Source organism: Balaenoptera ricei, chromosome 1 (genome assembly GCF_028023285.1).
Source record: "Balaenoptera ricei isolate mBalRic1 chromosome 1, mBalRic1.hap2, whole genome shotgun sequence".
In the NCBI taxonomy this organism is placed as follows: domain Eukaryota; kingdom Metazoa; phylum Chordata; class Mammalia; order Artiodactyla; family Balaenopteridae; genus Balaenoptera; species Balaenoptera ricei.
Window position 1 is genome coordinate 55,771,808 of NC_082639.1, and position 23,609 is coordinate 55,795,416.

Genomic DNA, 23,609 nt, shown 5'->3' on the forward strand with positions numbered 1-23,609 from the left:
CAGCACTCCAGTGGTTTTAGTTATTGCCTATCAGTGATGATTTCCAAGCATATATTTTTGGACCCAATTGCTCTAAGCACTAAATCTGTATTTCCAAATGATATTTAAACAGTCCCTTTTTATGTTATATAAATAGTTCAATTTCAACATTTCCAAAAGAAAACTATTTTTCTCTGGGACCTGCTTTTCTGTGTCTGTAATATCTATGTATGGCATCAGTTCATTCAAACTAGAACTGTCTGAATTAAAAACTCAGTTAATCATGATTGGTCTTCTTCACCTATTCCATAGATCAAGATGTCGAGAATACTAGCAAATCCTTTCACTTCCACCTCCTGGTATCTATTAAATCCTTGAGACTTGTCAGCATCTTTGTTACTTTACTCAGTATCTCATTTTCCTCACCTTGATGGTTCGAATAACCTGCTATGTGGTTGCCATGTCGTTAGTCTTCCCCATTCTAATCCATCTTCCACAGTGCCACAAGAGTGATCTTTCTCATCCTCAAACCAGATTATGTCATTCTCTTGCTTAATATTCTTTAATGTGTGCATAAGTTCAATTCCTTACCATGGCATACAGGGCCCTTCGTGATTAGATATTAGTTAACAGTGAGGAATCTTAAAGTTTTCTCAGTCTTAAAAGTAATGTGCTGCATTGATTTTTTTTTTTTCTATAGGTTCTTGGTACATATCCTTTATCAAGTTTTTTGATTTAAAAAAAAATCATAAGTAGGTATTGATGTTTATCAGAGTATTTCTACAACTATTGCGATAATTTTATGTGATTTCTCCCTAAGTTCATTAATGTGCTGAATCCAATTGATAGGTTTTTCTAATGTTACACTATCCTTGTGTTGTAAATCCTAATTGATAATGATTTTTTTCCTATGCATTGTTTGATTTTTTTTAATATAAATTTATTTATTTATTTATTTTTGGCTGTGTTGGGTTTTCGTTTCTGTGCAAGGGCTTTCTCTAGTTGCGGCGAGCGGGGGCCATTCTTCATCGCGGTGCGCGGGCCTCTCACTATCGCGGCCTCTCTTGTTGCGGAGCACAGGCTCCAGACGCGCAGGCTCAGTAGTTGTGGCTCACGGGTCCAGTTGCTCCACGGCATGTGGGATCTTCCCAGACCAGGGCTCGAACCTGTGTCCCCTGCATTGGCAGGTGGATTCTCAACCACTGCACCACCAGGGAAGCCCGCATTGTTTGATTTTATTGGATAATATTTTATTTGGTATATGTGCAAATGTGCTCATAAGTGAAAATGCTTAAATTTTGGGGTACCATTTTTACTTAATTTTGGAATCAAGAGAACATTAACCTCATTAATGATTTACATATTTTTCTCCCCCTTCTCCTTTTCTTTCCATTTCATGGATCAATTTGCATAAAATAGAGGTCATCTGTTCTTTGAAAGTTTTGAGAGATCTCATCTATGAAACCATGTAGACCTACTCCTTGAGCCCCTTCCAGAAGGAAATCATTGATTACCACTTAAGTTTCTTCTGTGGATATTAGGTTTATTAGTTTTATTTTTCTCTGTGTGCTATATGTGGCATTTGATTATATTCTACAAATTTATCCAGTTTGTCTAAGTTTTTAAATTTATTGGCACATAGCTATTTATAAAATTTTATTTAAAATTTGTCATGTCTAGTCTCCTCTTTTTATTGTATATTTTATTTATTTGCATTTCCTTTTTTTTTCCCTTGATCAGTCTTGCAAACTATTTATTTTGCTTTCCAAGAAACAGCTTTTGTTTTGTTCATTATTTCTCTTTTTTCTATCTTTTGCTTATTCTTGCCCTTTCTTTATAATCTCCTTGCTTATTTCTTCTTTGGATTTACTCTCCCCCCCTCCCCCGCCCATCTTTAATGTTATCAGTGGTTAGCTCCTCTGTTTTCAACCTAGATTGTTTTCTGATTAACATAGTTAAAGTAAGCTTACTTCTATAACTAATGCTATACCTATGTGTCATAAATTGTATATTATGAATGTTTCAAATTTTTGTTATGATTTCCTTTTAGCTTAATTATTAGGTTTTTTTCCAGTTTATAGCTACCTAGGAATTTTTAAAAGCTATTCTTCTGATATAGATTTCTTTTAATTGAAATATAATTGATATACAACATTATATTAGATTTCAAGTGTACAACTAATGATTCAGTATTTGTATATATTGTGAAATGATCACCACAGTAAGTCTGGTTAACATCTATCACCACACATGATCACAAAATTTTTTTTTCTTGTGATGAGAACTTTTAAGAACTACTCTCTTGGCAACCTTCAAATATGCAGTAGAGTATTATGAACTGTAGTGATAGTCACTGTGCAGTACATTACATTCTCATGACTTATTTGTCTTATAACTGGAAGTTTGTACTTTTTGACCCCCGTTACCATTTCACTCACCCTCCACCCCCTCCCTCTGGCAAACATCAGTCTGTTCTCTGTATCTATGGTTTTGGTTTTGGTTTTGTTTTTAGAGTCCACATGTAAGTGAGATCATACAGTATCCATCTTTCTCTGCCTGACTTATTTCACTTAGCATAATACCCTCAAGGTCCATCCATGTGACTACAAATGGCAAAATTTCATTCTTTTTTATGGCTGAATAATATTCCATTGTCTATATACATATACACACTACATTTTCTTTATCTTTTCATCCATTTTTGGAAACTTAGGTTGTTTTCATATCTTAGCTATTGTAAATAATGCTGCAATGAACATGGGGTCCATGTATCTTTTCGAGTTAGTGTTTTTTGTTTTCTTTGGATAAATACCCAGAAGTTGAATTGCTGGGTCATATGGTAGTTCTATTTTTAATTTTATGAGGAACCTCTGTCCTGTTTACCAACACTTGTCATTTTTTTTTAACTATACTTTTTTCCTTTATTTTCATTTCCCATCTACTATTGGATAAATTAGAATTTTCTTCTTCTGCTTCGAGAGTGACATGTTCTATTTTATCCTACTGGTGATTGTTCCTAACTTATTAACACCCCTAGGTTGATCAGTATCTCTTTCTTCCCACTTAGTTCATTCTAAACTCCATCCTGCTTCTTCCTTCTACCCCACCTACCTCCATATTGGGAGTACATAAAGTACATTTTTACTTTAAGATTGCCTTATTTTTTTTTTTTTTTTTTTTTGGCCACACTGCACGGCTTGCGGGATCTTAGTTCTCCAACCAGGGATTGAACCCAGGCCACGGCAGTGAAAGCACCAAGTACTAACCACTGGACCACCAGGGAATTCCCAACCTTAATGTTTTTGTTTTTATGGTCCTGGCTTTTATATACAAGATTAAAATTAACTGTGATATTACAAACCCTAATTTCCATGTATTGTGTAATATCATCATGCATTTATTCTCATTTCTCATTTTCAGAAAGTGTTTCATGTAGTAAAAACTTTTTAGACTGTGTATGGCTGGGAATATTTTTTATTTCTTTTCCATATTTAAGTAATAGCTTAGCTGAATATAAAAATCTAGATTCAAAGTTTTTTTTCTGCAGCACTTTGAAAATATTAATTTGTTGCCTTCTTAAATCCAGGGTTGATGCTTTGAGTGTGAAGATGATATTAATCTGCTTCTTTTTTTTTTTTTTGAGATATGTTCTTCCTCACTGGAAGTTTTTAGTATGGTGGGGGGGGGTGTTTGATGTTCTTAAATTTCACACCAAAAAAATGTAACCAGGTGTGTGTTTTTCCATATCATATTTAGAACCCTTTCATTTTGCGGTCTTTAATTTTTCTTTAATACTGGGAAATTCTCAGCCATTACTTCTTCAAAGATTCCCTTTTTTTCCTAATCCTTCAGGGACTCCTATTATATAGATGTTAAGACTTCTATTCTCTTCATTACCTTGGTTTTCTCTTTTGTTTTGTTTGCATTTTTCATTACCATGTTTTACTTTGTTTGTATTTCCCTCTTTATCCTTTGCTCATGTATTCTGGGAAGTTTATTTGACCTGACCTTTCAGATCACTATTTTGTTTTTCAGTCGCATATATTCTACTGTTTAACTTATCTGTTAAAGCACAGAGTAGAGGTTAAGAATAATGCTTTATGAGTTTCTCCAGTTTCCTCACCTATAGAATGGGGGTAATAACACGAACCCTATAGAGTTGTTTTGGGGCATTAAGTGATCTAATCCGTGTAACATGCTTAGAACAATGCCAAGTATATATAGTAAGTGATGGCTGCTATTATTTTTCTCCAACAGTTGTGTTTTTCATACTTCATATTTTTTTTTAAGGAATTCCTTTATTTTTTATTTTTATTTATTTATTTATTTTTAAAAATTTATTTATTTTTGGCTGTGTTGGATCTTTGTTTCTCTGCAAGGGCTTTCTCTAGTTGCGGCAAGCGGGGGCCACTCTTCTTCACGGTGCATGAGCCTCTCACTATCGCGGCCTCTCTTGTTGTGGAGCACAAGCTCCAGACGCGCAGGCTCAGTAGTTGTGGCTCACGGGCCTAGTTGCTCCGCAGCATGTGGGATCTTCCCAGACCAGGGCTCGAACCCGTGTCCCCTGCATTGGCAGGCAGATTCTCAACCACTTCGCCACCAGGGAAGCCCCCCATACTTCATATTTCTAATTGGTTGTTCTTTATAACTGCTTGTCCTTGTTTCATGTTACCAATAAAAATATATTATCTTTTTTTAGCATGTCTGTTATGTTTAGTTAACATTCTTATTATTTCCTATCCTTTAATTCTGCTTTGTCTCTTATAGGTGCTTCAGTTTGTTGCCTTTAGTTTTTGTGGCTACATTCTCCTGATGCCTAGTTATTTTGTTCTGTGGACACATATCTCCTTTGGTAGTGGGGTATGGCGGTTGGCTTCTTTGTATGTGAGTGTTTAGAGGTTGAGGGGCTGGAGATGGAGGAGGAACGCTGAAGGCTGGTCTCAGCTAGGGTTTAGGGAAGGCAGGCAGGAACCTAGGGCTGAGAACCTCTGCCTTGACCATCTGGCCTTGACCACAGCCCTTTCCCACCCCAGCCAGGCAACCCTGCCCCTTAGAGCCTCTTAATCTCTTCTCTCAACCCTGCTCTTTTCCAAGTTCTGCCTTCCTCAGTTATAACTCTTCCACCCTGCCCAGTGGGAGGAAGGAAGTAGAGAAGGTTGGAGGATGTGGGAAGGAAGTTTTCGGTGCCTCTACCTAGTGTTACATGGTCCCCACTGGCTCTTGAGTTTGCACGACACCCTGCTGTTAATTCACTGCTCCTAGGCAGACACTGGACTGATGCTGCTGTTTTCCTGCTTCTTCCTAGCCATGATCCCTAGGGGGTGATGTGGAGGAAGAAACAGTTACACAGCTAAAAGGCCCTTCCCCAAGCTATCCTGTCTGTGGATCCAGCCTCTCTCACACTCTTGAGGCACTACCTTGTGTCTGTCCAGGGATTTCTCACGGGTTTAGTGTCAGGTTCTCAATCCATCACCCTCTCCCTCTTATTGTCACAGCTTGGGATGAGAGAGGGAATCCAGTTGTCTTTGTCGGTTCTCCATTTTCTCCTGGCTGGAAGTTTATAGTTTTCCTTTTACATCATTATGTTAATATTCTCATCTATCAGGCTGGCTTTTAAAATCTGAGAGCAATTTCATGTATTTAGGAAGCTACCCAATTACATGTATGTAAGGCCAGTTCATCTTTGTCTCATATTAGAGGATTAAGTTAATGAAATAAAGACTGTTATAAGAAAAATGTTGCTTTGTAAGGCATCCCACATTATTAAACTTTAGATCAACATTGTAGTAAGGTTCTTCTACAGTATCAAAGTATTCATCCTGTGTCAACAAGTTACCTCGCTGTTAATAAATTCAGATTCCCCTGATATCTTTCTACTTGTATGAAGAGATTTATCTGACTAAATCATTAGTCCTCTTAAAGCCAATTTCTACTTAACTGAAACATTGTATGAGGATTTCAGTGTATGTTGTATGGTAGAATATCTTATTATAATTAGGAATTGTGGTAGAATGTATACAACAAGTATATAATATAAAGCAAATTGTGGTTATCTTAAAATAGATCTTATCAGATGAATGAGAATTTCTGGAAAAAAGCCTTTACAGTTTCATCTTTGTGCTTATCCTTGTTCTAATGTTTTCTATTTCTGTATTCATCGAAGATGCACAGTAATCAAAAGGGCTTACTTCCAGAGCCAAATCCAGTGCAAATTATGAAAAGTTTAAACAACCCTGCCATGTTACAAGTTCTTCTACAACCCCAGCTCTGCGGGCGAACTGTTAAACCAGGTAAACTTCATGTGTGCTGATTAAACGTAGAATGTTGGCATGAAGTTAATTGTGCTGTTTTACATGAAAAACACACTTAAATTAGTCCAAAAATATTTATTTTTTCTAGAATTTATCAGTGAATATATAAAATATAATTTATTTTAATTAATGATCTGAGGTGAAAATATGTTTTGACTGTTTTTGATAGGGACAAACTGCTTATGGGTTTCCTGATTTTTTTTTTTAACTATTAATAAGTATTAAATATTAAACCTTCAGTTTAGTTACTGGTTGACATGAATTTGTAAACCAGGTAACACATGGCTTAATAAGGTAATATTTAATATACTACATTGTTACAGCCTATATTAACAAAGGATATGATACTTTTCTACATAATATTTTTGGCAGAATTACTTTGTTGGAAAGTGCTAAAGGTCTGTTTCCTCTCTGCTCTTTCTTTTTCATTGTGAAATTGTAGAAAATGAGAAAAACATCATTATTTTCTAAGTATTATGAAATTTTTATAATATTGGCATACATTAAATATCTATTTAGTATTCATTGAGAAGAGTTTACCTTTTGAAATTCACAACTGTACATACACAAAATGGATGTTTTATCATTATGAGGAAATGAATGCCTATATTCAATACTAAGCTTTAGATTACAAATATTTAGATTAAATATACTTATTCTGTTTCAACTCCAACTGGTCTAACACCAACTAGTATATTGCAATTCAGTTCTAGCACCAACTACCTGATCAACTACTAGAGTTAGCACAGATCCTACAAGTAATGGCTTTGTCCCCAACAGGTCTGCCCCTACTTCAGACAGCAGGCACAACTTCAGAGGTCCCCTGGTCACCTACACTTCTGACTAACTCGCTTCAAATTTGGGGGTTCCTGTGACCTCCTCAGGTTCAATAATTTGTTAGACTCACAGAACTTAGGAAAGCACTGTACAGTAAGTCCCCCACCCCCATACAAACGAGTTCCATTCCAAGAGCACGTTTGTAAGTCCAATTTGTTTTTAAGTTCAACAAAGTTAGCCTAGGTACCCAACTAACATAGTGGGCTATATAGTACTGTACTCTAATAGGTTTATAATGCTTTTCACACAAATAATACGTAAAAAACAAACAAACAAAAATAAAACATTTTAAATCTTACAGTACAGTACCTTGAAAAGTACAGTAGTACAGTACAACAGCCGGCATACAGGGTCTGGCATCCAGTGAACAGGCAAGAAGAGTTACTGACTGGAGGAGGGAGAGGAGGTGAGAGATGGCAGAGCTGAAGGATCATCAGCAATAGGAGACGGAGGGCAAGCTGCAATTTCACTCAGGCCTGACGTTGACGGCACAGGTTCTGGTTCCTTGCTGGATTCAGTTCTACCTACCCTCTTGAAAAAATGATCCAGTGATGTCTGGGTAATAGGCCTTCTTTTCTCATCATAGATGACACAGTAGCACTGGATTGCACTCTGAACGGCTGCTGCAACCTTCGTGTACCATTCTACGTTCCGGTCCTGTGCCTCAAAACTAACAGTGCCTCCTCAAATAAAGAAAATTCCCTTGCCATTTCCTGCGTCGTGAATCTCTTCGGTTCTTTAGTTACTTCTTCTTCCTCTTGCCTCTCTTCATCCTTTCTCTGGGCCTCCAATTCCTGGCACTTCTTAGCAGTACCAGCTATGTCACCACTGCTTTTACGCTTGCTTCTGGACATCCTGGGCTCGAAATAAAGATACTGTACTACTGTACTCTATACAATACTGTACAGTAAAGTACACAAAAGCACAACCACTTGTAGAGGATGCACACACGTGACAAGGTACGCCAGGCACGTAAACTAATTTACGTGATTCGACATGTGAACACACGTCTGCATCTTTAAAAGTTTGCATCTTGAAGGTTCGTATGTAGGGAACTTACTGTACTTATGATTACAGTTTTGTTATAAAAGATGTAATTCAGAAATAGCTTAATCAAGAGACTTAGGGCTTCCAAACCGGAAGGTCCTGACTGCAGAGCTTTTATGCTCTTTCCCCATGGAATCAGAGCACATCTGCCTTACAGCACACATGTGTATTAATTAGCCAGAACTCCCTACTGCACTAACTTCAGTGTCTAGAGTTTTTATTGGGGTTTTGCTATGTAGGCATGACTGGCCATGTTATTGAACTCTATCTCCAGTCCCCCTCCTCTCCCTGGAAGTCAGGAGGTTAGGCTGATATCATATGGCTCAAAGCCCCAGTCCTCTAATCACATGGTAGGTCTTTCTGGTATGACCAGCCCCCATCCTGAAGCCATCTAGGGGCCCACACTGAGTCACCTCATTAGCATAACAAAGACACTCCTATCACTGGGGAAATTCCAAGGATTTAGAGTTTTCCTTCCAGGAACCAAAGACAAAGACCAGTTAAATTCTTTATTATACCAACAATGTTCATATTAAGTACTTCATATAATCATCAATTATCTCTGTGTAAGAAGTAGCTTTAGAGGTGTCCAGCCCAGCCTACTATGCAATCAGATACCCCTTCTACAGTTTTAATGGTATCGAGGTATCCTTTGTATGTCTTGACTACTCAAAGCATAGAGCAGCTCATTATTTTCCAAAGCTGCTATTCCCTGGTTTGACAAATTTAATTACTAGATTTTTCCCTTATATTAGATGGTGATTTCTATGACTTTTAGCCACTTATTCTAGTTCTTCCTATGAGGAAACACAGAATAAATCTATTCCTTCTTCCATAAGAAAAGCCTTCTAATGTTGAAGACAGCTATCATGAAACCTTAGTCATCTTTGATTTTCTTTGTCTTCTGTTCTCCAGACCAGTGGTCTCATTTTATTTATTTATTTTTTGACTATGGAACTCTATCAGTAAAGTGTATTTTTAGTAGAGCCCCGATATATACAGTATATGTATCACTTATATGTCAATTACATGAATGCACCTTTGTCAATCCATATATTAAGAAATGATAAAGCTTAATATTTTTATATTTTAAGATGAAAGTAAATATAAATAACAGTTCTCTTTTTTAACAATTGTATTTATTTTATTTTTTTAATTGAAGTATAATTGATTTACAATGTGTTAGTTTCAGGTGTACAGCAAAGTGATTCATATATATATATATTTTCTTTTTCAGATTCTTTTCCCTTATGTGTTTTGACAAAATATTGAGTATGGTTCTCTTTATACACCTCTTCTGTTCTCTTTGTAAACTATAGCTCTGTATTTGACTTTACATAACATGTCATAGGATATGCTCTCTAGAGCACCCCGCCCCCACCAAGTTGTCCTCTTGTAGAGATACCTAGGTTGTCTGGGTTCCCCTGAAATATGGTGTACACAGACATGAATTTATCCTACAGATGGGTTCTAATCAGCACAGAATGCAGTGGGATTTCCCTCCTATGATCATTATATTTCTATTAATGCAGTCCAAGATTGTATCAGAGTTTAAAGAAGTATATTACACTCTTGGGTCTCTTAGAAAGTATAGTTCACACCTGGACTATCTTTAGTAACTTCTCCCCCAAATTATTTTTGTCTCATGTTTTCATCTAAGATATGTATTCTCCACTCTGCTTTTCTACTCAGGTTGGTGTATGACCATATGAGATTAGGCTTTTTTATTTTAGTGCTACTTTTACAATTTTAAGAAAGATGTTTCATTATTACACTGATAGCTTTTTCTTTGTTTGGAATGGCCAGGGAAGAGGGTTAAATACCTTACTTGAACACATGCAAAGAGAGAGTGTATGGAAAGTTTCTTGGTGTTCAGGAAAGACAAGCTATCTTGTTAATCAATAAATTTCATTCGTTTTTCCTTTACTATGTTTTTTTACTATATCTTAACTATATCCCTTACTATATCCTGAGCTCTTCACAGAGGGCTCTGAACAAACTAAAATAATTACAAAGGATCATAATTCTCTGTAATTTGTTTATATTATATGATATATATACACACAAGTGTGCCATATTTTACTGTGCTTCACAGATGCTATGTTTTTTTACAAATTGAAGGTTTGTGGCAACACTGCTTTTGTCAGATGATGGTTAGCATTTTTAGAATTTTAAATTGAGGTATATACATTGTTTTTTAGACATAATGCTATTGCACACTTAATAAACTACCGTATAGCATAAACATAACTTTTATATGCACCAGGAAACCAAAAAAATTGTGTGACTTGCTTTATTGCGATAATCACTTTATTGGAGTGGCCTGGAACCAAACCTGAAGTATGCCTGTATGATATATTTGTATTTAAACCCTTGCCCAAACTTCTTTCTCACTGTATCATTTTTTCAAGTAACTGACACATATCTGCTTGTTTATTGCCTTCTCTTCCACTAGACTAGAGGAGGCTCCATAATGGCAAAGATTTATCTGTTTTGTTCATCTCAGGCACCTAGGACAGAACTGCTATTTATAGTGAAAAGTACTTAAATATTGTTTACTGATTAAACTCCTTCCTTAACCTCTCTGTTGCACAACTTATACATACCTTGTTATATATGATCTAGTCTGTAAACTTTTAACTACTTTTCTGGTCTGCCTTCTTTTTTTCTGATCTAATGTGCTCGACCGTCAGGTCGATTTTCCTCCTGTACCTACTTTATGTTTCTTGAACCGTACTGATCTTTTCTCTTCAATCCAGACCTTCTAACTACCTTAAAAAAATACAGTATAGTGTAAATATTGTAGATTTCTCTCTCTCTGTCCTTGTGTGTGTGTCTGTCTTAAAGTTTAACTAGTATATAATTACTTAGAATCTAAATTGTATTTTTAACAGCTTTCTTGAGGTATAACTGAGGCACATTCATCTGCACATATTTAAATTGTACAAATTGGTAAGCTTTAACATATGTATAACCCATGAAACTCTCGCCATAATCCAAATAATGAACATATTCATTACTCTCAAAACTTTCCTTTTGCCTCATTGTAACCCCTCCCCCCATCCCCAGGGAACTACTGATTTGCTTTCTGTCACTATAGTTTGTATTTTCTAGAAATTTATATAAATGGAGTCACACAGTATGTACCGTACGGCTTCTTGCCCTCGGCTTATTATTTTGAGATTCATCCATGTTGCTGCATGTACCAATAGTTTTGTTCCGTTTTTAATGCTGAGTAGTATTCCATTCTACAATTTCCATTTTCATTGATTTGTTGAACATTAGGTTATTTCCTGTTTGGGGTCATTACAGATAAAATTGCTGTGAACATTTGCTTCTAATCTTTATGTAGACTTATGCTTTCATTTCTCTTGGATAAAGACATAGTTGTGGAATGGCTGGGTCATATGGTAGGTGTATGTTTACATTGTAAGACACTCTTCCAATTGTTTTCTATGTGGTTGAACCATTTTACATTCACACCATCAGTGTCCAGGGCTCTAGTTCGTTCAGTATCCTCACCAACATTTGATATGTTGATCCTTTAATTTTAGTCTTTCTATTTGGTTTATAGTGCTATCTCATTGTGGTTTTAATTTGAATATCCCTTTTGACAAATGATTTTGAACAACTTTTAATGTACTAATTTGACATCTTTTTACCTTCTTTGTTAATATATCTTTTAAGATATTTTGTACATTTTAAAATTAGGTTGTTTATCTTCCTATTAAGTTGATAGGATTTTTTATCCTAGATACAAGTCCTTTATTGGATATATGGGTTTGCACCCACTCTGTAGGTTGTCCTTTTATTTTCTTAACAATATCTTTTGAAGAGCAAAATTTTTTATTTTGACCAGTTTATTGGTTAAATACTTTATGTCCAGTTTATTATTTTTTGTTTTATAATTCATACTTCTTGTGTCATATCTAAGAAATCTTTGCCAAGATGTTCTTATATGTTTTCTCTTCAAGAAGTTTTATAATTTTACCTCTTAAATTTAGGTTGATGAATGATTTCAAGTTAATTGTTGTTTATGATATGAGGTAAAGGTCCAAGTTAATTTTTTTTTTACAGTTGTTCCAGCATCATTTGTTAAAAAAGATTATCCTTTTTCATTGAATTTCTTGACACTTTTTTCAAAAATCAATTGACCATATATATATGGCTCTATCTCTGTTTCTATTCCATTGATCTAAATGTCTGTCTTTATATCAATACTACATTGTCTTGATTATATACAGTTTTATAATAAGTCCTGAAATCAGTTAGTGAAAGTCCTTCAACTCTGTTCTTTTTCTCTTTGTTTTGCCTATCCTAGGTCCTTTGTATTTGCATATAAATTTTAGAATCAGCTGTCAATTTCTATGAAAAACGTCTTCTGGAAATTTGATTGGAATTGTGTTGAATCTGTATGCTAATCTGTGCAGAATTGACAGCAATTTGCCATAAGTGCGGTATATCTCTCCATTTATTTAGGTCTTCTTTAATTTCTCTCAGCAGTATTTTGTAGTTTTCAGGGTATAAATCTTACACATATTTTTGCAGATTTATCCATAGCATTTCATGTTCCTTGATACTATTTTTTTATTGCAGTAATTTTCTGAGGCAGAATTCAGAGTCAGTAATTCAGTGGCATTTGGTACATTCACAATGTTGTGTAATCACCAACTCTGCCTACTTTCAAACATTTTCATTACCTCAAAATAAAATCTGGACCCATGAAACAGTTACTTCCCATTTCCTCCTCTGTCCAGGCCCTGGCAACAACCAATCTGCTTTCTATCTTTACACTTTTGCTTATTCTGGGTGTTTCATATAAACAGAAGTCGCTATGTGACTTTTGGTGTCTGGCTTCTTTCACTTAGCATGATGTTTTTGAGTACTGTAATATGTATCAGTACGTCATTCCTTTTTGTGGCTGAATAATATTCCATTGTATGCACATAGCATTGATGGACATTTGAGTTGTTTTCACTTTTCGACTGTTGTGAAGAGTGTTGCTATGAATATTCATGTACAAGCATTTTAACATTTGTTTTCAGTTCTTTTGGAGTTATATTCCTAGAACTAGAATTGGTGGGTCATATGGTTATTCTATGTTTAACTTGTTAAGGAACTGCCAAGCTGTTTTCCACAGTGGCTGCACCATTTTACATTCCCAAAGCAATGTATGAGGGTTCCAATTTCTCCATAACTTTACAGACTCTTGTTACTTTCTGGGTTTTAAAAATTATTATTATTATTTTAGCCATCCAAATAGGAATCAACTGGCAACTCATCATGGTTTTGATTTGAATTTCCCTAATGACTAATTATGTTGAGCATCTTTTCTTGTGCTTGTTGTCTATTTTTATGTCTTCTTTTGGAGAAATGCTTAATCAAGTTCTTTGCCCATTTTTAAACAGGGTTGTGTGTCTTTTTGTTGCTGAGTTCTTTATATATTCTTGATACTATTTTAAATAGTATTACTTTTTAAATTTCAGTTTCCTATTGCTTGTTGCTAGCATATACAAGTACAATTGATTTTGTCTATTTATCTTGTATTGCAGTCTTGCTTTCTATTTCTATCAGTAGTAGGTATTGCCCTTAGGGTTTTCTGTATAGACAATCATGTCATCTACAAATAAACACAGTTTTACTTCTTCCTTTACAATATGTATACCTTTTATTTTTTTTCTTGCTTTATTGCAGTTGATAGAAATTCCTGAAAAATTTGTGCATTGAACTGATGACAGTGGACATCCTTGCCCTGTTCCTGATCTTACAGAGAAAGCATTCATTCTTTTATTATTAAGCATTATGTTACCTATAGTTTTTTATTCACAGATTTCCTTTTTCAAGCTGGGAAATTTTTCTTCTTTTAGCTTTTTCTTTTAGCTGAGATGCCACCAAAGTTAGGACTCATACGTTTTAAACTTTCGAATATCCCACAAAGGAAAAAAGAAAAAAAAAAAACAACTAAGGATTATAAGGATTATATTGCTGAGATATTTTATCATGATAATTGCTGGGATTTATATAATGCTTTTCTCCATTTATTGATATCATCAATGTGGCTTTTTAATTTCTGGTCTGTTATCATGATGAATTATATTGATTGATTTTTGAATGTTAAACCAATCTTTCACTCCTACGGTAAGCCACACCTGGTCATTACTTACTATAATCCTTTTTTTTTTTGACCATGAACATCAGTTTTCTTTTCTTTTTTTTTTAAAGACTATTTTCTTATACAGCAGGTTGTTACAAGTTATCTGTTTTATACATATTAGTGTATATATGCCAATCCCAATCTCCCAATTCATCTCACCACCACCTCCACTACCCCCACTGCCCCGCTTTCCCCCCTTGGTGTCCATACGTTTGTTCTCTACGTCTGTGTCTCTATTTCTGCCTTGCAAATCAGTTTTTTTTTTTAACATCTTTACTGGAGTATAATCGCTTTACAAAGGTGTGTTAGTTTCTGCTTTATAACAAAGTGAATCAGCTATACATATACATACATCCCCATATCCCCTCCCTCTTGTGTCTCCCTCCCACCCCCCCATCCCACCCCTCTAGGTGGTCACAAAGCACCAAGCTGATCTCCCTGTGCTGTGCGGCTGCTTCCCACTAGCTATCTATTTTACATTTGGTAGTATATATAAGTCCATGCCACTCTGTCACTTCGTCTCAGCTTTATAATCCTTTGTATATAATTTTAGGTTGATAGTGTTGTTCAGGTCTCCTATATCCTTACTGGTTTTCAGTCATCTTATGCTATCAATTATTGAGGGGAGCAAGAGGCTCAATGGGAGACCTAGCCAAGATCTAAGGGTAAGGGCAGTTAGATGTGAGACTGTGGACATTTTCAGAATGTTTTAATTCTGGTGGTTGTTGTTTTAAACTGGGAAATACTATATTCACTAAAAGCTGTGAAAAAATATTTTAATGTTTTATAACAAAATACAGTGACTGTCTGAAAAATGAGAGGAAGTGATATTGAAATCTCTAACCATAATTGTAGATTTGTCTACTTTTCCTTTCAGTTCTAGAAATTTTTGCTTCATATATTTTGAAGCTTTGTTATTTGGTCCACAGACATTTAAGATTGTTGCATCCTAATTGATGAATTGACCCCTTAATCATTATGAAATGGTGATCTTTACCCCTCTTTCCTAATAAACAGTATTTTCCTTTATAAGCAACTTATCCTAATGATCTAATCTTCCCATTACCTGTCATTGAAACTGGTTCATTCTAAAGAAAGTGCTTTCTAATGGTCAGTTTTCCAAAGATGTAATGGATTGCCTTCACAAGTAACAAAAATTTGAAGCAAAGTTTTTAAAGCATGAATGAACTTGTAGCAGTGTTATGTATAAATTTTAAATATGTTTGATCATTGGATTACGTGCTTTTTGAAGTACTTTCTAAGCCTGACCTTCTATGATTCTAATTAGCTGTATATTATGACAATTTACATCTAATAATTAGATGAATTGCTTCATATATTTTCTATCTCATGGTTCTTTTTGTCTGTATATTGTCTGTTCTTAAAATATCTCTTCTGATATGTACTCTGGTATTTGTACTCTTAGACAAACTTGATAAAGTGTATGGTTATCATTTATTCCTTTTATCAACTATGTACAATATTGTTCTTTCTTTAGGTTTTTTAATGAAATATTTTTAAATGTACATATTCTCTTCTCAATTGGATTATAAGCTTTAACGACAAGGATTGTATATTGTCCTTCCCCTCCCACCTGATCCGCTGCCAGAATACCCAAAAAAACCTAACAAAAATACTGAGCAAATAACATGGGTTCAATTAGTATTATACTTATTAAAAGGTGGAATTAGTTTTCTTGCACTAAGTGCCAGAGAAGAGAAAGGCTAGGTTTGGTGTTTTACCATTGAGACAGAAGGTGTTGGAATTTTAAATCAAATTCTAGAGTTGAATCACAAGGAGAGGAGCCTGTCACTTCTTGTACAATGACAAGGTCAGTATATCATTGAACTTCCACTAAATACGTTAAAAGTTTAAAGAAATATTCATTTACCCTTTTTGGAGTTTGTTTTATTTATTTTTTTAATTCCATATATATCATAAAGTTAAATTTTTACTTTTATTTTCTTAAAGCAGTTCTTGGAACACCTCACAGCTTGCCACATCTGATGAATCCATCCATGTCCCCTGCATTTTTACATTTGAATAAAGCACATCAGGTATATAAATAGCATCGAGTACTGAAGCATCAAAAATTTGGAGTGAATATTTTGTTTGTTCTTTACACTTAAAGTTCTCAAGGAGTTAAATGAGTATTTTGTTTTTAAATGAAATTCTTAGTAGTAAGTGTACCTACATAAAAACAGAACTTAATAAGGAAATCAGATCAAATTAAGGTAATCAAAGCATCATAGTTTATATATTTATTGATTCCTATTTGTAGGGCATTAAGAAGGGAAGAGGTATATTTTGTGGTATATTTTTCTAGAAATAACTCAGTAGCTCAAAACAAGTCTTATGTGGTCTTAACTCAAAAAAGTATTTACAGAAAGAAAAATTAATGAACAATAACTCTTAATTCTTAAAATTTAATCAATGTTATAGAAATAATTTATATATTTATGAGAGTAAAAAATTTTTTTCTTACCTTTTTCAGATAAGTATTTTAAACTATGTTTGTGTACATAAATATCCGTAATATTAGAGATAAATATTACCTACTAATTTCAGGTACTGTTTAAGGCTACATCTATATAGAAGCCTAATTACAAATCAAACCTAACACATAATAAATGGGTTGTTATAGGTTGAATGAATGAATGTCTGTTCCTAAACGCAGCTTTTTAAGGAAAAGGCTTATTGTTTGTTTATTTTTCATTCTTAGAATCTAGCATATGACCTGTACATGGTTCATTCATTTACTCAACATATTTTATTGAAAATCTAACATGTACTAGACACTCTGCTAGTCATTGAGGCTACAGCATTGAACAGAATATTCACAGTCCTTATCCTTATAGAATTTCAACAAATAGAGAAAACAAGCATTAAACAGTTAATTACAATAAGGTTTGAAGTGATATGGGAGGGGAGACCAGAGTATTGACAATATTCCCTTTGCTTTAAAATAAAGACCAACTGCTTAATTTTGCCTTGAGGCCTGTCTAAGCTGGCCTTTCCTGCCTCTCATATGCCTTAGGTATCACTGTCCCAGCTCTGGTGAACTGCTTTTGGTCCTTGAAGGGCTTTCTTCTCTTCTCCTTAGGTCCATGCTCCTGCTGTTCCTTCTGCCTGGAATACTTCCCACCGCAGCACCACCTTGTTCCCCCAGACTTCACCTAGTTATTTCTCCACAGCCTTCAGATCTCTGTGCAAGAGTTAGTTCCTCAGGGAAACCTTCCTTGAATTTACCCATCTAAATCAAGTTCCACCACTGTTTGTTCCCATAGCTCCTTGTATTTTTCCTTCATACACTCATTGCCATTTTTAATTGTATGATTTTATAATTAATTAATGTCTCCCCTCCTCAGGGGACTATAAGATCCATAAGGGCAGATCATACTGTAGCACAGTACCTGGCACATAGAAGTGCTCAATAAATCTTTGTTGAATGATTAAATGAATAAATAAATGATTGAATGATACTGACATCAAAGCCAGAAAGGGGTGAGGGGAGGGGAGGAAGGATGAAAGAAAAGAAGGAAGGGATATGGAATTAGTTTCATGACTGTATGGTCACATCTTGTGTATTATTGAAAGAATTAATTAGTGTTGCCCGTAATTAGAAAGTAGAATATTAAGAAGCTGTTGCTTTTGCTCAGATCAACTCAGGAATTGAACTTTAAAATGAATTACACAACAAGTAGCTCTTCAAAATTAAGCTTACTTAATGTTTTATCATTTTCACAGAGCTCACTTATGGGTAATACTTCTAATTTATTTCTTCAGAATCTTTCTCATGTACCACTGGCACAGCAACAATTAATGAAGTTTGAGAATATTCATACTAATAATGTAAGTATGGAATTATTTTTTTCATTTGAAAAGAGTTCATTCTTTTTCTATAATCATGCTGTTGGTCAGATTGTTAATGAATTTTCACATGTGTAGCTTTTTTATTAGGTTATGTCTTGCTGCCATGAGCAAAAGTCTTTTCTTCTCTTCTTTTGCAGAAACCAGGCTTACTTGGAGAACCCCCAGCTATGGTACTTCAAGCTGCAGTAGGGATAGGGTCACCGCTTCCATTGAAAACAGAGTTGGGCCATCTTGGAGAAGCACATAAAAGTAAATGATGTGTATTTGCTGAGATGTCAGTAAACAGTCAGATTTGAGATTTAAAGATAGTGTACCTGTATTCTACTTTTATTTACAGGAAGGTCAGATTTGAGTTTTATTCAATCATTTAAAATTTCAAGAGCCCTCTTGGCTTTTCTATTTTTAATATTAGAATACTATTGATAGTTATTTATTGATGGACTTGCTTCTATGCCAAGATAAGACTTTCTCTGTTGGATATGCTTTAATATTTGATGAAGGTTCACAGCAGCATGAGGCAAAGACATAGATCTATTTGAGACTGACATGCTGCCCACTGGGCTGACAGCACATTACATAGGGATCCATTTAACTTTTGCCTGGATAAGAAACCCTTAGCTTTTATTAAGAAATATCTGGTAATTGTAAATTTAAAGTTTGTTTATTTGTATCATTTCTAAAATGTGAGCTCCAAATTAGTAGTAAAAAAAAAAAAATGTGTATTATGTGCCTCTAAAATATAACAAATTTAAACAGAACAATTATTTTTCTTTTCAGAATAATAGCATGGTAGTATACCAAGATGTCTTATGTGATTTTGAAAGGCACTTTCAACTTGAAGTTTAATTGAAATTTGTTCGAAGTGAGCTTGCTGAGGGGTGAAAAACAGAGAAAGTCCACCAGTGATAAAAAAGAAAAAAAACCAAGTCAGTTAAATATGGGTAGCATATTTAGCCTCTTGTACATAAAACCAAATCAAATGGTCAAATAATCAATTCAGACTATTGGAATTGGGCAAAAGTTAAACCAGTACACAGACAGGTACAGACATTTTTAGGGTGTGATGGAGTCTGTCCTAAAAATTAAATATTGTATGCCTGAAAGCTTATACAGATATTTATAATTTGTGTTGGATTAAATAATTAGCCATTTGCTTTAGCACTGCTGCTTTAAGAACGCTGAAAATTCAAAGTGTCCAAATAAATATATTGCTAAAAGATAGAACTGAGAATCTATCTCTAAATAGTACTAAAAATAATTTAAGAAATTTGTTTAGTGAATTTGTAAAATATAACTTTGATTTAATTAAAATAGTTGTCAAAACTAGCTCTTTTCATTTAGTTTTGGCCTATAGAGTTTTAAAAAATGGAATGGTTCAGAATTTTCCTATTAAAATTTTATTTCTTCCAGAATTTCTTGTTATTCCCTGTAAATAACAATGTAAAACTTTAATGTGTTAAACTTTCATTTGGTGCTTAGCTATTCATAAATATTGATGTTTTTTTAAACCAGTGGTGTGCTGGTGTTTAAAAACCAGCTCTCTGGGTTAAAAAAACGTCTTGATTTGTAGCATTTGTGGATTTCTGTGTGTAAACAGTCCAACCATGGCTGATTTCAGGTTACTCATGCAAAGACGTTGAACTCAGGAGCTGGGAAGAGATAGCACAGTTGACTCTTATGAGCTGGTACAAGCCGGCTGACTAAATGTATTGTTGGGTTTAATGTAACTTTATTAATTTTTGAGTGTCAGAGATTTCTTTTAAACTGAAGGCTTAGTTAATTATTCCCTTCGAATATGAAAGCAGGCAAATTACAATGACTGGGCATTAAAAAAAAGGTACTGATATAACTTAAATGCCAAAAAGTATATAAATTTTGCTCTCACCTTCTAAAATGTACAATTAAAACTTGGAACTAAAAAATATAATATCCTTGAGATTATCCTGGAAGTTGTTGAAAATAGGAAAAGCATGATTACTATTAGAGGTTTTTGTTTTTCCATACAGGAGGCTGCTAATTTATAACCTTTAACCTCACCTTTTGTATTTTAACTATTCTCTAATAGGTAAAAAAAATAGGTTTCTGCACATTTTGCCCATAACTTGACAAAATCGAAAGGACTATTGTGAATAAGCCTCATCTAACCAAAACCTTTTTGCATTTGTGGTTCACTACAGCATCTAATTTGATTCCAACTCAAACAACTATAACAGCTGGCATGGGCATGTTACCATTCCTTCCAAGTCAGCACATTGCTGGACAAGCTGGGCCAGGGCATGGGAACACTCAGGAGAAACAGCCAGCCTTGGTGGGGATGGCAGAAGGAAATTTCTCAGGGTCACAGGCTTATCTTCAGAGCTTTCCAAACCTTACTGCTGGAGGCTTGCTCACGGGACATCATAAACAACAACAAAGTCAGCCAAAAGGCCTGGAGATAAGTTCAGGGGTAAGAAAACTCTGTGTGTGTGTGTGTGTGTGTGTGTGAGAGAGAGAGACTGTGCATGCATGCATACACATACATATAAATGCATACATGTATATACATGAAGTATATATGTGTATACTACATGTATGTATATACTACAAAGGAATATATACATATTCCTTTTAAACTATATCTTAAATGAAATTATTCTAATTCGAGAGTAATCTAATTTTTGGTTATTTTACAGGTGGTATAATTTATGAAGTATCAAGCAATCTTAAATATTTTTGAATTTCAAAGGAAGTTGATAATATACTTAAAGTATATAAATATGGATTATAAACTAGATAATTCCTATAATATGTCAATGACATGAAGACTTTTTCATACTGTACATTTACTTCTCAAAAGAGAAGAAAATATTGGACTCTTAAAAAAAAAAACAAAACCTGTCATTATAAACAAACAAAAATCCATCCTTTGATAAGTTATGCTAAATGATGTTTGGGATTCTGCTTAATTACTTGCCAGTTTGTCTGTAAATAAAATAATTTAATTTTTATAAAATTTTTTTAAAATCTGTTATTATGAAATATTTAAATATGAATTCTTTATTCCTATAAACATTTGCTTGTCTAAAAACTTTGAGATATGCATAGTTTTCAAATATAAAGGAATGTAAGTTCAAAATTTTGTAGTTTGGAAAAGTGTAGTAGTACCATTAATACTTATCCAATTATATAATGATATTATTTATAAGGATTTCTTAGTAAATAATAACACTGTTCTTTAAAATATACTAATTTTTTTCTAAAATGTATATTCTATAGCTAATTAAGTATTATTTTAATATTTAAAGGTAGAATAAATTCTATTTTATCTGAAAAATTTCAAAGCCAGTTATTAATCTCTGGTCTGTTCAAAAGAATCTAATCTTGGTTTTAATTCTGGAGGTTTTTACCCAAAATTTTATTGTTTTATAAACCACTGATATTTGTAAATGTTATAATTGGTAGGTAGAATAAAGTACATTTAAGTTTTTTAACTTGTACCCTAAAATACCCTTTGGATTAGAAGTGGCATGTGAGGAAACAGTTCTTGTAGTTGGCTATATTCAAATGTCAAAATAATAATATTGACTTTGTAAGAGCTTTTGGTGTCACCTAGTCATGGCAGGAGGTATGGATAGACTGCCTATACTTATACATTGAGGAAGCTAAGGTGGTTCTTCATAGAATGAATTTTAAAGATTTATCTGCAGGATTAATTGCTTAAGTTATTGAGGGACGTTAAATAAAACTCATATATCAATAGTCTGTATGTTTTTGCACAGACTTTTTAATTCATTGAAAGCACTAGGGTCTTTAGAAAAACTGGACTTGAGGTGATTCACATAATGGGCAAATGAGAGTGTATCTGGAAGAAGACAGGTGAAGTGGGGCAGGGCCTGGAAAACAAGTCCCGTGAAGAAGAATTGAAGGAAATAGATACATGGAACTTGGCAAGGGTTGACCAGCTGACATTTAATTTGACATTAAAAAAAAAAAAAATTTACAGACTAGTCTAGTCACATGGTATTTTATGTTTCTCTAGTGGGCAGAATTAGTCCAATAAGTATGACATACAATAAAGCAGATTTAGGCTTAATATAACAAAGAATAGTTGAAGTTTTCAAACAAAGAAAAAGTTTGACACTTTCACAAAGATGTGAATGTCATATCACTGAAAATGATTATGCAGACCCCAGGTGAACATCTGTACAGATTGTTGTAGAAGTGATTCTTCTTTCCTGACAATAGGGGCTTGGACCAGGTAACCTCAAGTATGTTTTCCTAGTATGTAGCAAGATTTTGGACTTTGTTAAACAGTTGGTTAAACTCGGCTGTAGATTTTTAGACCTGCATCTTTAATATTATGTTGACCAGTGATTCTTGATTCTGTCTTTTTTGTCAGAATCACCACTGGAGTTTAAAAAAAAAAAAAGATGGAGAGGGTTGGACTCTAACTTCCTCAGTCCTGAGAATCTGATTCAGAGAGATAGGGGTGAGATCTGAATTTTAAGTGTACAACTCAGTGGCATTAAGTACATTCACATTGTTTTGCAACTATCACTACTATCCATCTCCAGAACTTTTTCATCATCCCATATTGCAGCTCTGTACCCATTCAACAACTCTCCATTTTCCCTTCTCCCCAGCCTCCAGTAAACACTGTTTACTTTCTGTCTTAGAATTTGACTATTCTAGGTACCCAAAGTAAGTGGAATGATACAGTTTTTGTCCTTTGTGTCTGACTTATTTCCATCACAATAGTGTCTTCAAGGGTCATCCATGTTATAGCATGTATTGGAATTTCCTTTTTTTAAAGGCTGAATAATATTCTGTTGTATTTATAGACTACATTTTAAAAAATTATTTATTTATTTATTTTTGGCTGTGTTGGGTCTTCGTTGCTGCCCACAGGCTTTCTCTAGTTGCGGCAAGTGGTGGCTACTCTTCGTTGCGGTGTGCGGGCTTCTCATTGCAGTGGCTTCTCTTGTTGAGGAGCATGGGCTCTAGATGCACGGGCTTCAGTAGTTGTGGCACACGGGCTCAGTAGTTGTGGCTCACTGGCTTAGTTGCTCTGTGGCATGTGGGATCTTCCCGGACCAGGGCTCAAACCTGTGTCCCCTGCATTGGCAGGTGGATTCTTAACCACTGCGCCACCAGGGAAGTCCCTAGACTACATTTTCTTTATCCATTCATCCATTGATGGACATTTGGGTTGTTTCCATCTTTGGGCTCTTGTGAAAAATGCTGCTATGTACAAATATCTGTTTGAGTCCCTGTTTTCAATTCTTTGGGGTATTTACCCAGAAGTGGAATAGCTGAATCATATGGTACATCTATATCTTATTTTTTGAGGAACTGCCGTTCTATTTTCCACAGCAGCTGTACCATTTTTCATTTCCACCAGCAAAGCACGAGGGTTCCAATTTCTCCAC

The 23,609-nt window shown here is 34.5% G+C and overlaps 1 protein-coding gene across 4 annotated transcripts in view; it reads left to right on the forward strand.

Annotated features, from left to right (window-relative positions):
- Positions 1-23,609, forward strand: part of RAVER2 (ribonucleoprotein, PTB binding 2) — a 144,313-nt gene that overhangs the window by 74,638 nt on the left and 46,066 nt on the right. For 3 of the 4 annotated variants that reach the window (XM_059924056.1, XM_059924047.1, XM_059924063.1), the window contains 5 exons: positions 6,143-6,269; positions 16,300-16,385; positions 18,076-18,180; positions 18,339-18,450; positions 20,379-20,647. In XM_059924056.1, the coding sequence (XP_059780039.1) occupies positions 6,143-6,269; positions 16,300-16,385; positions 18,076-18,180; positions 18,339-18,450; positions 20,379-20,647 (699 nt within the window). The remainder of the gene's footprint in view (positions 1-6,142; positions 6,270-16,299; positions 16,386-18,075; positions 18,181-18,338; positions 18,451-20,378; positions 20,648-23,609) is intronic. The other variant, XM_059924050.1, reaches the window with a different exon arrangement.